This window comes from Lachnellula hyalina (assembly GCF_007821495.1).
Source record: "Lachnellula hyalina strain CBS 185.66 chromosome Unknown contig00320, whole genome shotgun sequence".
Taxonomy (NCBI): Eukaryota; Fungi; Ascomycota; class Leotiomycetes; order Helotiales; family Lachnaceae; genus Lachnellula; species Lachnellula hyalina.
In genome coordinates, this window is record NW_022157434.1 from 1 (window position 1) to 12,177 (window position 12,177).

Below are 12,177 nucleotides of genomic sequence, written 5' to 3' on the forward strand. Positions count from 1 at the left end.
GGGGCGGAGGGAAATGTACAGTGATACACGTTAATGCCGGTGAAGATCCGGCCGTCGCTGGCGAGTGTAGCTGATGAGACAGTAGAATCTGTAATCGTGCGGTGCGGTGCAGCACGAGGAACGGCATCGATGCAAGTGACTGCTGCGTCTATGACTATTCTCCGTAACTCATCAGTACTCTTCCTACCCATCTAAAATTCAACGCAAAAAGCAAGAGCCCGAGCCCAGAAAAAACATAAAACATTAAGAATCTCATTTTCAACTTAGAAGATTCAGAGAGCAGGGATCAATAAAAGAAAGGGGCAATGTACGAGAGAGTTCTGTTTGTGTAAGAGTCATGATTAGGAATGCTTTCTTCGTTCGATTGGATAGCTACTTGGATGGAAGGTGGAGATAAAGAAAATCTAAGAGGGACGGTTTGAGATGCTAGTTGTATATGTACAAGGCTGAGATGAGAGACTCAGAAGATGCCGGCGTGAGTCAAGGCTACTGCAGGCGGGGAATGCGAAGCTAAAATAGTAAGGTTACATATACGAAACTAGGTATCTACCCGTTCACTTGATTTTGAGCCTTGCACTGTCAGCTTCGTAGCTACTGGGACTCTTTTACAGTTGAAATTTAGTGGTCAACCATCTGAGTTCTGAAGTGAGAAAATATTTCATCGAAACGCATGATTTTTTGAAGAGTGGGGGGAAATGATGACTGATCCGCACGAATTCTCCGAGTCACAAATATTATAGTGAGGAACGTAAATTTCACTATGCTGCGGAAAAGCAATATGGAGTGACTAGCTCAACCTTCTTCGCCCTCATACTCATCTTCCTCGTTTTGTGAATCCTCATCCTCGTCTCCTTCCTCTCGAAGAAAAGGAACAAATCTAAAATCAATAAAACTAACACCACCCCCTTCTACCTCAACCATGAATTGCAAGCTCAAGACACCCTGCTCGTCACCACGAACGCTGACCTTACTGGCTAATCTCATTGCCTCAGCTGCTGCTTTGATCATCTCGAATTTGTAGCTCTGAGTCCACTTCTCGGCAACGGTGAATGTCTCCAGTAACTCTCTGCCTTTGGAGAATTCAATAGCCGCACTACCCAAATGTCCTGATGCTGACAAGCTGAGGTATGGTGCTTCGGGATATGCATTGATGTCTAGCCGACTTGGAGTGGTAGATGAAAGTTCTGTAACAGCATCGAAAAGCCAACGAGCTTGCATGATGATCTTCACTTGCATAGCATCTCGTTGGAATGGGATATCTTCCGGACTTTCTGGCTCGTAGGTATTTAGATTGCAGGTCGTAGTTACACCTGATTCTTCGAGAATGATACTAAATGGCGAACCAATGCCAGCGTAGGATAGACGACATACACCTGTCATGCCAAGGGCTTGATTGCTGAATGCGTTTGGACGACCAACGCGAATATTACTGCCATATCCACCATCATTGTCAGGTTTGGAGTTCCGCGAATTGCTAGCATCTGCAGCACCGAATATCTGCAGGGTCTCAAGGAGGGCGGAAAGAGAGATTTGGAAACTGGGGAGATCGGGGCCGATGGACTCATCGTCAGATGGATCAGATTCGGGAAGGTTGCAATTGAACGTGGTAAAGAGGGCCTTTTCAATGAATACAGTGCCTGAGAAAGAGTTACTACGGGAATCATAGGGAGCGCAAAGAAACTAACCTTGCATGACCCTAGATTCCTCGACTGCAAATCTCAGCCCTTCATTGCTGATTTGGACTTGTGCTTTTGTTGCGAAACGAATGCAGTTGAGTAATTGAAATAGCTGTCTAGCAGAACTTGATACGGCCTTGAAAATGGGAGGGCCATTCTCTGCCTCGACGATTGCAGACATCTTGTTTGCTGTATATGTGTATGGTTCGAGATTGGAGAGGTTGGATGGCAGGTAAATCACTGGGTATTCTATGTTCTGAACTTCTCTGCTTTTATGCTCCAACTATTGTACAATTGACGCGGTGGTAGGAAATTCGTCGCTGGATAGATAATCGAGGGGTTTGTTATACATAAACGCCAACCGCACAGATCATGTAGACTGCACCAAACCTACAAACTATTAGCATGTGAGGAAGATTGTGAAAACATGCTTTGTAGATGTACATACGCAAAGGCTGCTGAGGCGGGAATTCCAATAACTGGTACGTTTACCACGGAACGGTCTTGTATTCGTTAGCAATGGCACTTTCGTAGCTGTTGTCCTACTCACTCAAGCCGAATAATCCAGTGAGAAGAAACCCAATTGTCAAGAGAGAAAACCCCAGGAAGAATTGGCTGCCCTTTCCGACGGTTGGTACAAAAGGACTGCCGACGGCGCTCTCCCAGACCTGATGCAGTGATGACTCCATAAGCGTGGGTTTCTTTTTGCTGGGAAGTGGGATTTCAATCGGGGGGTGTTCGTTGATGCGGCGTGCCGGATGAAGCTTCGTAAATGTCCAAGAACTGGTGGTAGTTGTTGTTTGGAGTTTTGGAACAGCTCGGATTCTTTCATTCCTCTGTCCGCAGTTGTTAGAAGACGCGCAAACGATCTGGCATCACCGAACACGGCTTAGCATCGGTATCGGTAGAAATATTGTCCGGTATCAAGCTTTACGCTAAGCTATAAGTGGGGAAATATGACCAATTCCAACACTTCTCTCCACGATTTCACGTACAGCAGAGGTAGCCACGACCAACCTCAATACCATCACTGGCAAACCTCACAACCCACGGCAAGAGCAAAGGACTGAAGAAAAATCGCAGACTGAAAAGGGTTCAATTGTGACTTTCTCTCTCCCTTGGTAAGTTTCCTGCCAGCAGATTCCCACAATCAATCATTCCTCAGCATTATTTCCCCACCTTTAATATAGGCAGCATTTGCTAACATGGCTTCTCAAGCAACCCCCAAGCACCTCCAGAATACCCTTGGCCCTCGCTGGGACACTCCTACATCGCCACGACATCGCAGGGGAGCTGTGAATTACGACGAGGGTAGTTCCATTGATTCGGAAAAGGCTGTCAACGCCCCCTCAGCCTCGAAATCTAAGGGCAGAAATACCACCAGAGAAACCACCAGCTCCCCGCGCAAGAACTCCAAGAACAATAGTCATAACGGGGATAATCTATCCAGTGAACTCGCAGAAGTTTTCCTTGGATCCCCCGCCAGTCACCAAGATTCCGTCTCAGGCGAGGCTGCGACTCCGACAGGGGAATCTGACAAAAGCCTGTCCTACAGCAGAAATCCTAAAGGAAAGGAAATAGAGCGGCGCTCTAGTAGCACTGAAGAGAATATGGGTCCAATTAAAGATAATGGTATGTCTCGATGCAACATCGCCCTTGCACCCACTGACAACTTGCTAGCGTCCAAACGGAAGGCAGAAGAGCCTCCAAGCACTCCATCCGGTAACAAAAGACTTAAGAGCTCCCACAGCCATACACCAGAACCTATAACAAACGTCATACCGGCTCCAGAACCAATTGCTTTCCCAGAAAAGGTACGTGAACTGTTGCCAAATAATATCGTCTCTGACCTTTCAAAGCCTGCAGTTCTCGAAGAACGAAATGGGGGAATCGAATTCCGAGTTGTGAACAACGATAATAAACGCGAAAGTCTGATCATCCTTACTGGCCTTAAATGCATTTTCCAAAAACAACTTCCCAAGATGCCCAAGGACTATATAGCCCGACTCGTCTACGATCGTACACATTTATCCATGGCTATTGTCAAGAAACCTCTGGAGGTCGTTGGAGGTATTACATACCGCCCCTTTAAAGGACGCCAATTCGCCGAGATTGTATTCTGTGCCATTTCCTCAGATCAGCAGGTGAAAGGGTACGGAGCTCATCTTATGTCCCACTTGAAAGATTACGTCAAGGCCACTTCGGACGTTATGCATTTCCTCACTTATGCAGATAATTATGCCATTGGTTACTTCAAGAAACAAGGATTTACAAAAGAGATTACCCTGGAGAAATCAAAATGGATGGGATACATCAAGGACTACGAAGGAGGAACAATTATGCAGTGCACCATGCTCCCCAAAGTACGCTACCTCGAAATGGATCGAATGATTTTGAAGCAAAAGGAGGCGGTCCACGCAAAGATCCGCGCTTTCAGCAAAAGTCACCAAGTCCACCAACCTCCCAAGGAATGGAAGAATGGGGTTTGTAAGATAAACCCCATGTCTATTGATGCAATTCGAGCTTCTGGGTGGTCCCCTGACATGGACGAGCTGGCCCGTCAACCACGCCATGGACCAAACTACAACCAACTTTTACATCTTCTGAATGACATGCAAAATCACGCCTCGTCTTGGCCATTCTTGAATCCCGTCAGTAGAGATGATGTAGCTGATTACTACGAAGTCATCACTGACCCAATGGATCTCGCCACTATGGAACAGAGACTTGAGAAAGACCACTATCTCACACCGGACGATTTTGTCAAGGATGCAAAGAAGATTTTTGACAATTGTAGGAAGTACAATAATGAGACGACTCCGTATGCAAAGAGTGCAAATAAATTGGAGAAGTTCATGTGGGCGCAGATTAAGCTCATTCCCGAATGGTCGCACATGGAGCCTTAGAGGCTTGGAGTGTTCAAATAGGAGTGTTCACATAGGAGTTGAGTTTATAATTAGCGTGGCGTCCTGGAAAGTAACGTGGAGGTCGGATGGTGGCATGGCATGGTGTTTCGGTATTTGGCTGTAGGCTATGGTCACAAAACGAGGCAAGGAACGCGGTTCTAATTTTCACTTGCAACTTTCTCGCTCAGTTCTGTTGATGTGTGTAGATAGTCTTCTCTTCGATTCTTGTTGGCAAGTGCTGCGGTCGATTTGACAGACAGCTTTAGCAATTCCAAGAACGTAGTATTAAATATGCGTTGCCCACCCCTTCAACCTTTGCCTTGCTTACACTTGCACTTGCTTTTCTCATATTGTGCTGTGTGATAGCGGCAGGTAATATTTCGGAATGGCGGCGCTTGATCGTGATCGGTATAATGAGCTATCACTCATCGTGAAAGAGTGCAACTTGTCTCAAATGTTTCGAGATGCGCCGGAGATACCGGTACTACTGTATAGGCGGAAGAGTGAGTGGATCAGCGAGTCGTTTGAAGCGTCTTGGGGGAATGTATTGGATTCTTGTGCGGGTCCGAGGCGCATGCCGAGTTGTTGGTTGAGCAAGTGCTTTCTTTTCTGAAAGACTGGGAGATGGGTAGGAGAGCTGGGAGTGAATATTCTGCGTATGTTTGTATATTTGCTTGTTTCATTTGGGTGTCTGTCCGTTTTCAGGAACTCGTGGAGAAGGAAAGATACTGGTTTTCATAGCGCTTTCAGAGATCAGACGCGGACGTACTTGAGGATTGTGACGAAAGGCCGCGTGAACACCAGATACTTGAGGGATATTCCGATACGGGAATCCCTCAGCAAGAAGAATCTAGGCGTCTATGATTGGCGGGCGTTGGATATGAAGTTTACTTGTACGTGCAGGGAGACTTAACTTGCTACGCTCCTTAACACTTTAGAAGATTGAGCATTGGATTATCGAATGCAATGCGTAGATCTTCCTAGAGACTTGAGGTAGCTTTATCTTTTGTTCTCACTGTTTTCATCGCCCTTGTAAAGTTGTGGGATATGGACCTTGTGGTGGAGGAAGTGTTGAAAGGAGAGACAGTCTACGTGATAGTTCTCGATCGAATCTTATATATTTTGAGCTCACTTAACGACAGTCATATGAGTAGGGTTGGAATTGTCAAGGGAAAATGTTTTGCAAAGTGATGATCTCAGTAAAGTTTATGGAGAGATAATGTCTTTCTCATTATGCAACAGTTTGATATACATCCCACCCGACCTAATTCCCAATTTCCAATTCCCATTCCCATTCCCCTCCATCATTCTACTTTCCCCCCACCTGATCCGTCGCTCCCCCTACCGTGTTCCCAACACCCTGCGTCGTCTGTCCCGCCGCATTCCCCACGCCCTTCGTCGTCTGTCCCACGGCACCGCCCGCGCCATCTACCGTCTGCCCAACTGCATTGCCAGCACCGTCTACTGTCTTGCCGACGCCGCCTAGAAGCCCGCCTTGGCCTTGTTGCTCTTCGCCGCCGCTGAGGGCTTGGTCGGCGGTTTTGGTTACGTTTCCGAGGAGACCGGCCATTGTGTATTTGTCTTGTGTTTTGTGGAGGTTTGTGCTGTTATGTGGATTTAGAGAGGGTGGTGTTTTGGTAATTTGAGTTTGAGGGAGATGAGGTTTTGTATATTGGATGGTATGGTTTAAAAGAACTCGGGGATTGGAGATAGGGGTTGGGATGTTTAAATATACCGATCTAATGAATTCCACACTTGATCAGACATAACGTCATTAGACCGGCGTTTCTACCTCCCCTCATCTCATGCATATCTCTCCCTCCCTCTCTTCTTCCCCACCTCCTTCCATAAGGCTGCCAACCCTACCTCAGCCACACACTTGTCATGATCGACCTCCTGTCCTGTAGTGGGGTGTAGTAGTCTACGATGGGATTCGCTAATCGTACTCATTGCGTACATACATGGCGATCTCCGTTTGACGTACTTGTACAAAACCTGTTATACGGAGTACTTGTGAGGCCTAGTTTCAGCAATTTTGTATACGAAAAGATCTGCACAAGTGTAGGTGCAAGTCGACGCGATGGGTACGGAGTATGCCTGTGTTGGGATGGGATGGAACGGGGGGGTTTTTACTAGTGCTTGGCGAGGGGGGCGTGACGAAGCTGCTGCGTTACTGTACTAGGGCTTCAAGCTCGAAGCTCGGAGTAAGCACGAAGTTGCCACATCTGTGGCGTCACTTTTATGGAGATGGAGTTTTAGATACGGAGGGACTCCGTTGAATAGAATACTAATTCCAAGATATTATTTAGGGTGCTTATGGGTACTGTACTTTTATGGAGTAGAGCACTAGTACGGACCGTTATTGCATGAAGTTGGTTACGAGATTATATCTTCGGTTGGTCTCCGATCTGGGTAGACTGGCAGGGGAGTCAATATCGTGGTTCGAGAACCGAGAGCTTGTGATTACGTATAGAACGGAGTTGCGAGTAGACAAGATTAAATATATACAAATACAGGTTTCCTCATTGTGTCATGCCTCGCCATTATTGTTTCGTACTGCTCGACCACTAGCTCGAATTCCTCCCTCCGAGGAGCTGGCCTCTCACAGCTATCTTTACCTCACCACAGAATTTGTCTTTACAGAATCACCTGGGAATCTAGTTCCGCCCGTCAAATCTGGCCTCAACTGTCCGATATCCTCCATGTATATGATGTACATTAAGCAGTTCATGGTTCGGAATTATTGTCTGCGTATGGGATCAGTACTACAACACTAAGAAGTCGTGCGTTGGGAAGAACACTTACAGAAACGTAACAGTAATATCACCCTTGATCTTGGCCTTTAAGAATATCTCCAGCTCGATATTAAGATCAAATCTGATAGACAGCGGCTTCTTCTCCTCCTTCTTTTCCTTATTCTTCTTCTTCTTGCCCTTCCCATCTTTCTCCTTCTCTCTCTCTTTCTCTTTCTCTTCCTCACTCTCGCTTTCACTTTCACTCTCCTCCTCACTACTTGTCTCACTCTCCCAATTCTCCTTGCTCTTTTCCTCTTCCTCTTCCTCCTGCTCCTTCTGTTTCTGCTTTCCCCTCTTCGATTTCGCTTTATGCTTCAATTTCGGTTTCGACTTATTCCTCACCCTCTTATCTTGCCCTTCAACCGACACCCCGAAAGGTCTACCACCGGAAGATTCCGCTCTTTTCAAATTAAAAGCCTTTATACCCGTAGTCGAATTCGAATCACGGTGCTTCAATTTCGTCTTGCCGCTTGTTCTGCGGGACGATTTCACCCGTGGTTCGACGCCGTCTGCCCCTCCATCTTCTTCTGCTTCCTCTGGTAAATTCGACTGTGATCCCTTCTTCCTACCGCCACGTTGATATTTCCGTCGCTGTTTCTGTTTCCCAGAATCGTCGGACTTGTTCGAAGGGACATCAGAGTAATCCGTCGGAAGCGTCGAGGTATTAGCAGGAAATGATTCTTCGTGGCCGCTCAAAGCAGGGGATTCGACGGCTTCTTCTGTGTAATGGTTCAAACCAAGTGGTTGGACGTCTTCATCTGCGTGATCGTCTAAACTAAGCGATCCGAGACCTTCTTCGACCGGAGACGTCTCATTTTCCCTTGCGGTGGGAGGAGTAGGGACGTCTGTAGCCATTTTGCACGCTTGCTGGGGAGATTATGCGATGGTGTTGAACGGACGCGCTGAAGCGTGAACTTGACAGATACAGAAAACACCAAAACAGACATCACTGCAACATACTAGTGTCGATGTATAATCATTTACTAGAGCGACTCTTCCTTACCAAACTGTGGCAAGGGTACGCCCAGTCTGATCGTCCCAGGGTACCTGGCAGCGGGTGGGGATGCAGTGCGGGAAATCCACTCGGAAACCCACAGCTCGCACCGTCTACCCACCGTACGCCCCGCAGGTGTGGCTGGCAGGCATCCACTCGTTCTCTGTGACGTAATTTCAGTGAGAAAGAAACGCTTTTTGCTGTTTGCCTTCCCATTATTTCTGCATCGAGATCTTTTCTTTCGAGTTGAAGGAAAGTTGCGCGGGCGGACTCGCGAAATCTTTCTACTACCAATTACCGAGTATAATAGTATGCACGTGCAAAAACCACGTTTTCTGTACCGTGACACGATATAATTACTTTTACCAAATCGGAAAATAAGGTGTTTGTTTTTACTTCGTATTAATAAATCCCAAACGCTAAGATTTTCAAAAGCTCGAGATTGATAGGTACAATCGCCCTTTTCTAAGTAATATTTTTTTTTTCTTTTCTTTTTTTACCCCCAAGTAGCTGTAAACTAGCAAAACCATGCTTGTTCTAGCCTAGTTTACAAGTAATTTTTCAAGAAATTCTTTCCTTCCAGAACTCCCGTCTAGTCAACCGCTCAGCTGGGATGAAAACCTGATCTAAACCTTGTAAAGTTAGTTGGAGCTGACAGTTTAGCTTGGTCTGGACCCGGTATTCCTTCCGTCGCACGGACGCTATCGCGATACCACTTCTTCAAGTGCTCCGTATCGTTCGGAACTAAATTACATAAATACTAAGGAATTGTTTCAGATTTATAATTATAACTTAGCAAGCTCTATGCGGCTAGCGAGTGAAGAAAAAAGGAAGTGTATTCATGGCGCGATTGCAGTGCATTACTTTGCTTTGCAAGTATAAATCTCATAGTCGTCAAGGCTGATACGCACATGACTCGTTCTGCTCTCGTGGTGTGGGGAGGTAATAGAAGACTGCTCCGTAATTATAAACAAGGGAACGGCGCTTGTTTACAATAGAGTGGATGCGTGAAACCGCTCTCTCTTCGGATCTTGAGGATGTTGGCAGCCGTTATGGAGACAGACGGGTGGTCGATCGATCAATCAATCCGGTGCCGGGATAAACCTGCGTGGTCCTTCCGTTCCGTCTGTTGTGTCGCAATGGCAACACAAACCCGCTTCCCGCCCCTCTCCCATCTATGAAAACAAAACATGCGGCGACACAAAGGCGTTGTTCTCATACGATGTATATACATCTGTGGTACGAGTAATTTACTGGTGGTTACTTGAGCGTGGCTATATCAAAGAGGGAAGCTCGCTTACGCCCCTTTTAAGCGGACGCGCGGACGAATTAGCGAGGCTGGTTTTAACGTCTGCCGTGTGTGCATATGCGCTCGCTGTCAGGTGAGAATTCGAACTGCAGGTTGTTTACTTGCTTCACATTACTCACTCACTCGTTATACGACTTACATGAAGGTGTGCAGAATATTGAAAGACTGAAAACGCATGCTTGGTATCTATTTTTAAAGAACGAGGTACAAGATTTACATTGTACGGAGTAACTCCCCCCAGTCCCAGCACAGCTAAACTAAACAACCTATCTCCTACTCCCGCATTACTAAAACAAGTCCTCACCACGGAACCCAACTTACTGCCTACAGTAAACCAATGGTGATATCTCCCTTGACGCGCGCATAAAGATCGACCTACAGAGAAAACACAACATATTATTACATGAGCCCAATGGTAACATCTCCCTTCACTCTGGCATAGAGATCTACCTCGACTTCAAGATCCAGCTCGATCTTGATCTTCAGACTGCTTTCCCGCTGCTCCTTGGGCTGTGGCCGGTCCTTGATACGCGATTCTCTGATGGCGCCGGTGCGCCCGCCCATGTTGCCTGTGACTCGCTCGTCTTGCTGCGGTTGTTGCTGCAGCTGCTGTTGCTGCTGCTGTACCATTTGTTGGTTTTGCTGCTGGGCCGGATTGAAGTTCTGTTGTTGTGGTTGTTGGCGCGCGCGTTGCATCGTGCGTTGGCCTTGTTGTTGTGGTTGCTTTTCGGGTTGTTCTTGTTCTGACTCGGAGGCGTACTCGTATTCTTCCTCCTCCTCCACATTGTTTCTTTGCTTTTCTCTGCTGGGGGGTTAGTTTCTTTCGAAAAGGCAGGAGTTGAGAGGAGAGTTGCTTACCCGTCAGACATGTTGTATATGAAGCGTCTAGAAGTGCTAGAGTTTGGAGATGGGGAATTGTGAGGATGTTTGCGCTTAATTGGTAATAATACAGGAGATTTAGTATTTAGTATGTATGTTCAAGTGGTTTCAAAGTATATGAAAAGAGGGAAAGAAAGAGGTTCGACCTAGCTACGAATTCACCAGTATTTATCAATCGTTCATGAACGATGACGATAGACTACGGATCCTCTTCAAGGAAGCAAGTGAAAAGGATGGCACGGGAAACAGGTTTATCGCGGGATTTTCCTCGTCAAGTTCTAGGCCCCTGCATTTTCTGCGTCATAATCCAACGTGCCCCAGCTTTCCCCGCTATACTTACTTCGTAAGTATTGGTGTGCTTACGACAGTGGGGGCGTCATCTTTGCTCAACTAGTATTAGATCTTTTAATCCCTGAACCAAAATCAAGGTCTATTATCCACGTGATTCTTACCTAACCACATCTCGATCATAATCAAGTTTGAGGATAAGAGCTTTGTATTCTTATCCTGCTGAATAAAATCAGACAGCTTTATTATCGTCCTATTGTATAAGTAGTACCCCCGTAATATCTACAGCCTTATTTGCATTATTGCTATAGAAAACATCAAAGTAGTATAAAGTTATCCAACTTTAACTCTTCAAGACTAGTAACAGGAATCCTTACATCTACTATAGCAAACCTCGCTATTAGGAACAAGACGCAGGCCGTTTAAAGAGGATAAAAGGAGAATGTATAAAGAAACATAATTGTCACAAGCAATCCTCATGATGCACTTCCCATACAAGTAAACTCAATTAAAACGTTTTCAAATATACTTGTTCAAATTCTAGCTTCCTATAACATATGCAATATAACATTTTCAAGAAAATAAACTTACCAACTCAAACATACTTTGTCACAAGACACATCACCCACCCATCCTGCGGTCCAGAACAACCTGTCCTGTCACAGCCAACGTCATACTCCATAAAGCAAGAAACCCCCTTTAATCATGCAGAAGCGTACAACTTCAAGGACCTCCCCTCCTTCTATATCATAAACGCCACTCCCCCTCCCCTCACCCCCCTCAGCCACAACAAGACACCTCCATAACCCCACCTACCTACATCTATATCCAAACCACCACTCACTTACTCCGTCCACACATTCCCCAACTCCAAATCTCACAACCACCCACCCGCACATACAAAGAACCGTCAAAGCAAAGCAAATAAACATCGAAAATGTCCTCCTCCTCATCACCAATCCAAGTACCAGGGGCACAAGAACCCGAAAAGTCAACCTCCTACTACGAATCCACAATGCGCTGGATAGAAAACACATACCTGAGCTGGTTCGGCGAGAACAGAACATCGTACGGTATTAAAGGTACCCCCCCCTTCCTTCCTTTCCCATCCATCCATCTCCATGCCTCCCCAAATCCCAAATCCTAAAACCCATATCCCATATCATTCTCAAAATCCATCCAGCCAGCCGGTATTTATATATGTATTTCGCAATATAAAATGCTATGTATGCATGCTGATTACTAACTATCTATCCCCTCCCCACAGATTCCCTGAAACAAACGCAGATCACGGGCAATAAAGACGTAGACGGTGTGCAAGAGGGCGTGG

The 12,177-nt window shown here is 46.2% G+C and overlaps 6 protein-coding genes across 6 annotated transcripts; 2 read left to right on the forward strand and 4 right to left on the reverse strand.

Moving 5' to 3' along the window:
• Positions 1–792: 792 nt before the first annotated feature.
• rad1 (DNA damage checkpoint control protein) lies at positions 793–2,365 on the reverse strand (the record flags this gene model as incomplete). Its single annotated transcript, XM_031153930.1, has 5 exons — positions 793–1,637; positions 1,686–1,916; positions 1,976–2,066; positions 2,121–2,179; positions 2,227–2,365. 5 exons carry the CDS (start codon positions 2,363–2,365, stop codon positions 793–795), a joined length of 1,365 nt encoding a protein of 454 aa, XP_031000979.1.
• A 516-nt stretch (positions 2,366–2,881) lies between these two features.
• GCN5 (Histone acetyltransferase) lies at positions 2,882–4,582 on the forward strand (the record flags this gene model as incomplete). The annotated part of the gene is made up of 2 exons (XM_031153931.1): positions 2,882–3,490; positions 3,536–4,582. 2 exons carry the CDS (start codon positions 2,882–2,884, stop codon positions 4,580–4,582), a joined length of 1,656 nt encoding a protein of 551 aa, XP_031000978.1.
• Positions 4,583–5,891: 1,309 nt separating this feature from the next.
• On the reverse strand, positions 5,892–6,349 carry LHYA1_G009028 (uncharacterized protein; the record flags this gene model as incomplete). The annotated part of the gene is made up of 2 exons (XM_031153932.1): positions 5,892–6,186; positions 6,318–6,349. The coding sequence occupies 2 exons, from the start codon at positions 6,347–6,349 to the stop codon at positions 5,892–5,894; spliced, it is 327 nt and encodes a 108-aa protein (XP_031000977.1).
• Positions 6,350–7,322: 973 nt separating this feature from the next.
• LHYA1_G009029 (uncharacterized protein) lies at positions 7,323–8,232 on the reverse strand (the record flags this gene model as incomplete). The annotated part of the gene is made up of 2 exons (XM_031153933.1): positions 7,323–7,329; positions 7,388–8,232. The coding sequence occupies 2 exons, from the start codon at positions 8,230–8,232 to the stop codon at positions 7,323–7,325; spliced, it is 852 nt and encodes a 283-aa protein (XP_031000976.1).
• A 1,847-nt stretch (positions 8,233–10,079) lies between these two features.
• Positions 10,080–10,549, reverse strand: LHYA1_G009030 (uncharacterized protein; the record flags this gene model as incomplete). The annotated part of the gene is made up of 2 exons (XM_031153934.1): positions 10,080–10,482; positions 10,539–10,549. The coding sequence occupies 2 exons, from the start codon at positions 10,547–10,549 to the stop codon at positions 10,080–10,082; spliced, it is 414 nt and encodes a 137-aa protein (XP_031000974.1).
• Positions 10,550–11,784: 1,235 nt separating this feature from the next.
• Positions 11,785–11,928, forward strand: LHYA1_G009031 (uncharacterized protein; the record flags this gene model as incomplete). Its single annotated transcript, XM_031153935.1, has 1 exon — positions 11,785–11,928. A coding segment is annotated over one exon (144 nt), but the record flags the coding sequence as incomplete, so codon positions are not given.
• Between the last annotated feature and the right edge of the window lie 249 nt (positions 11,929–12,177).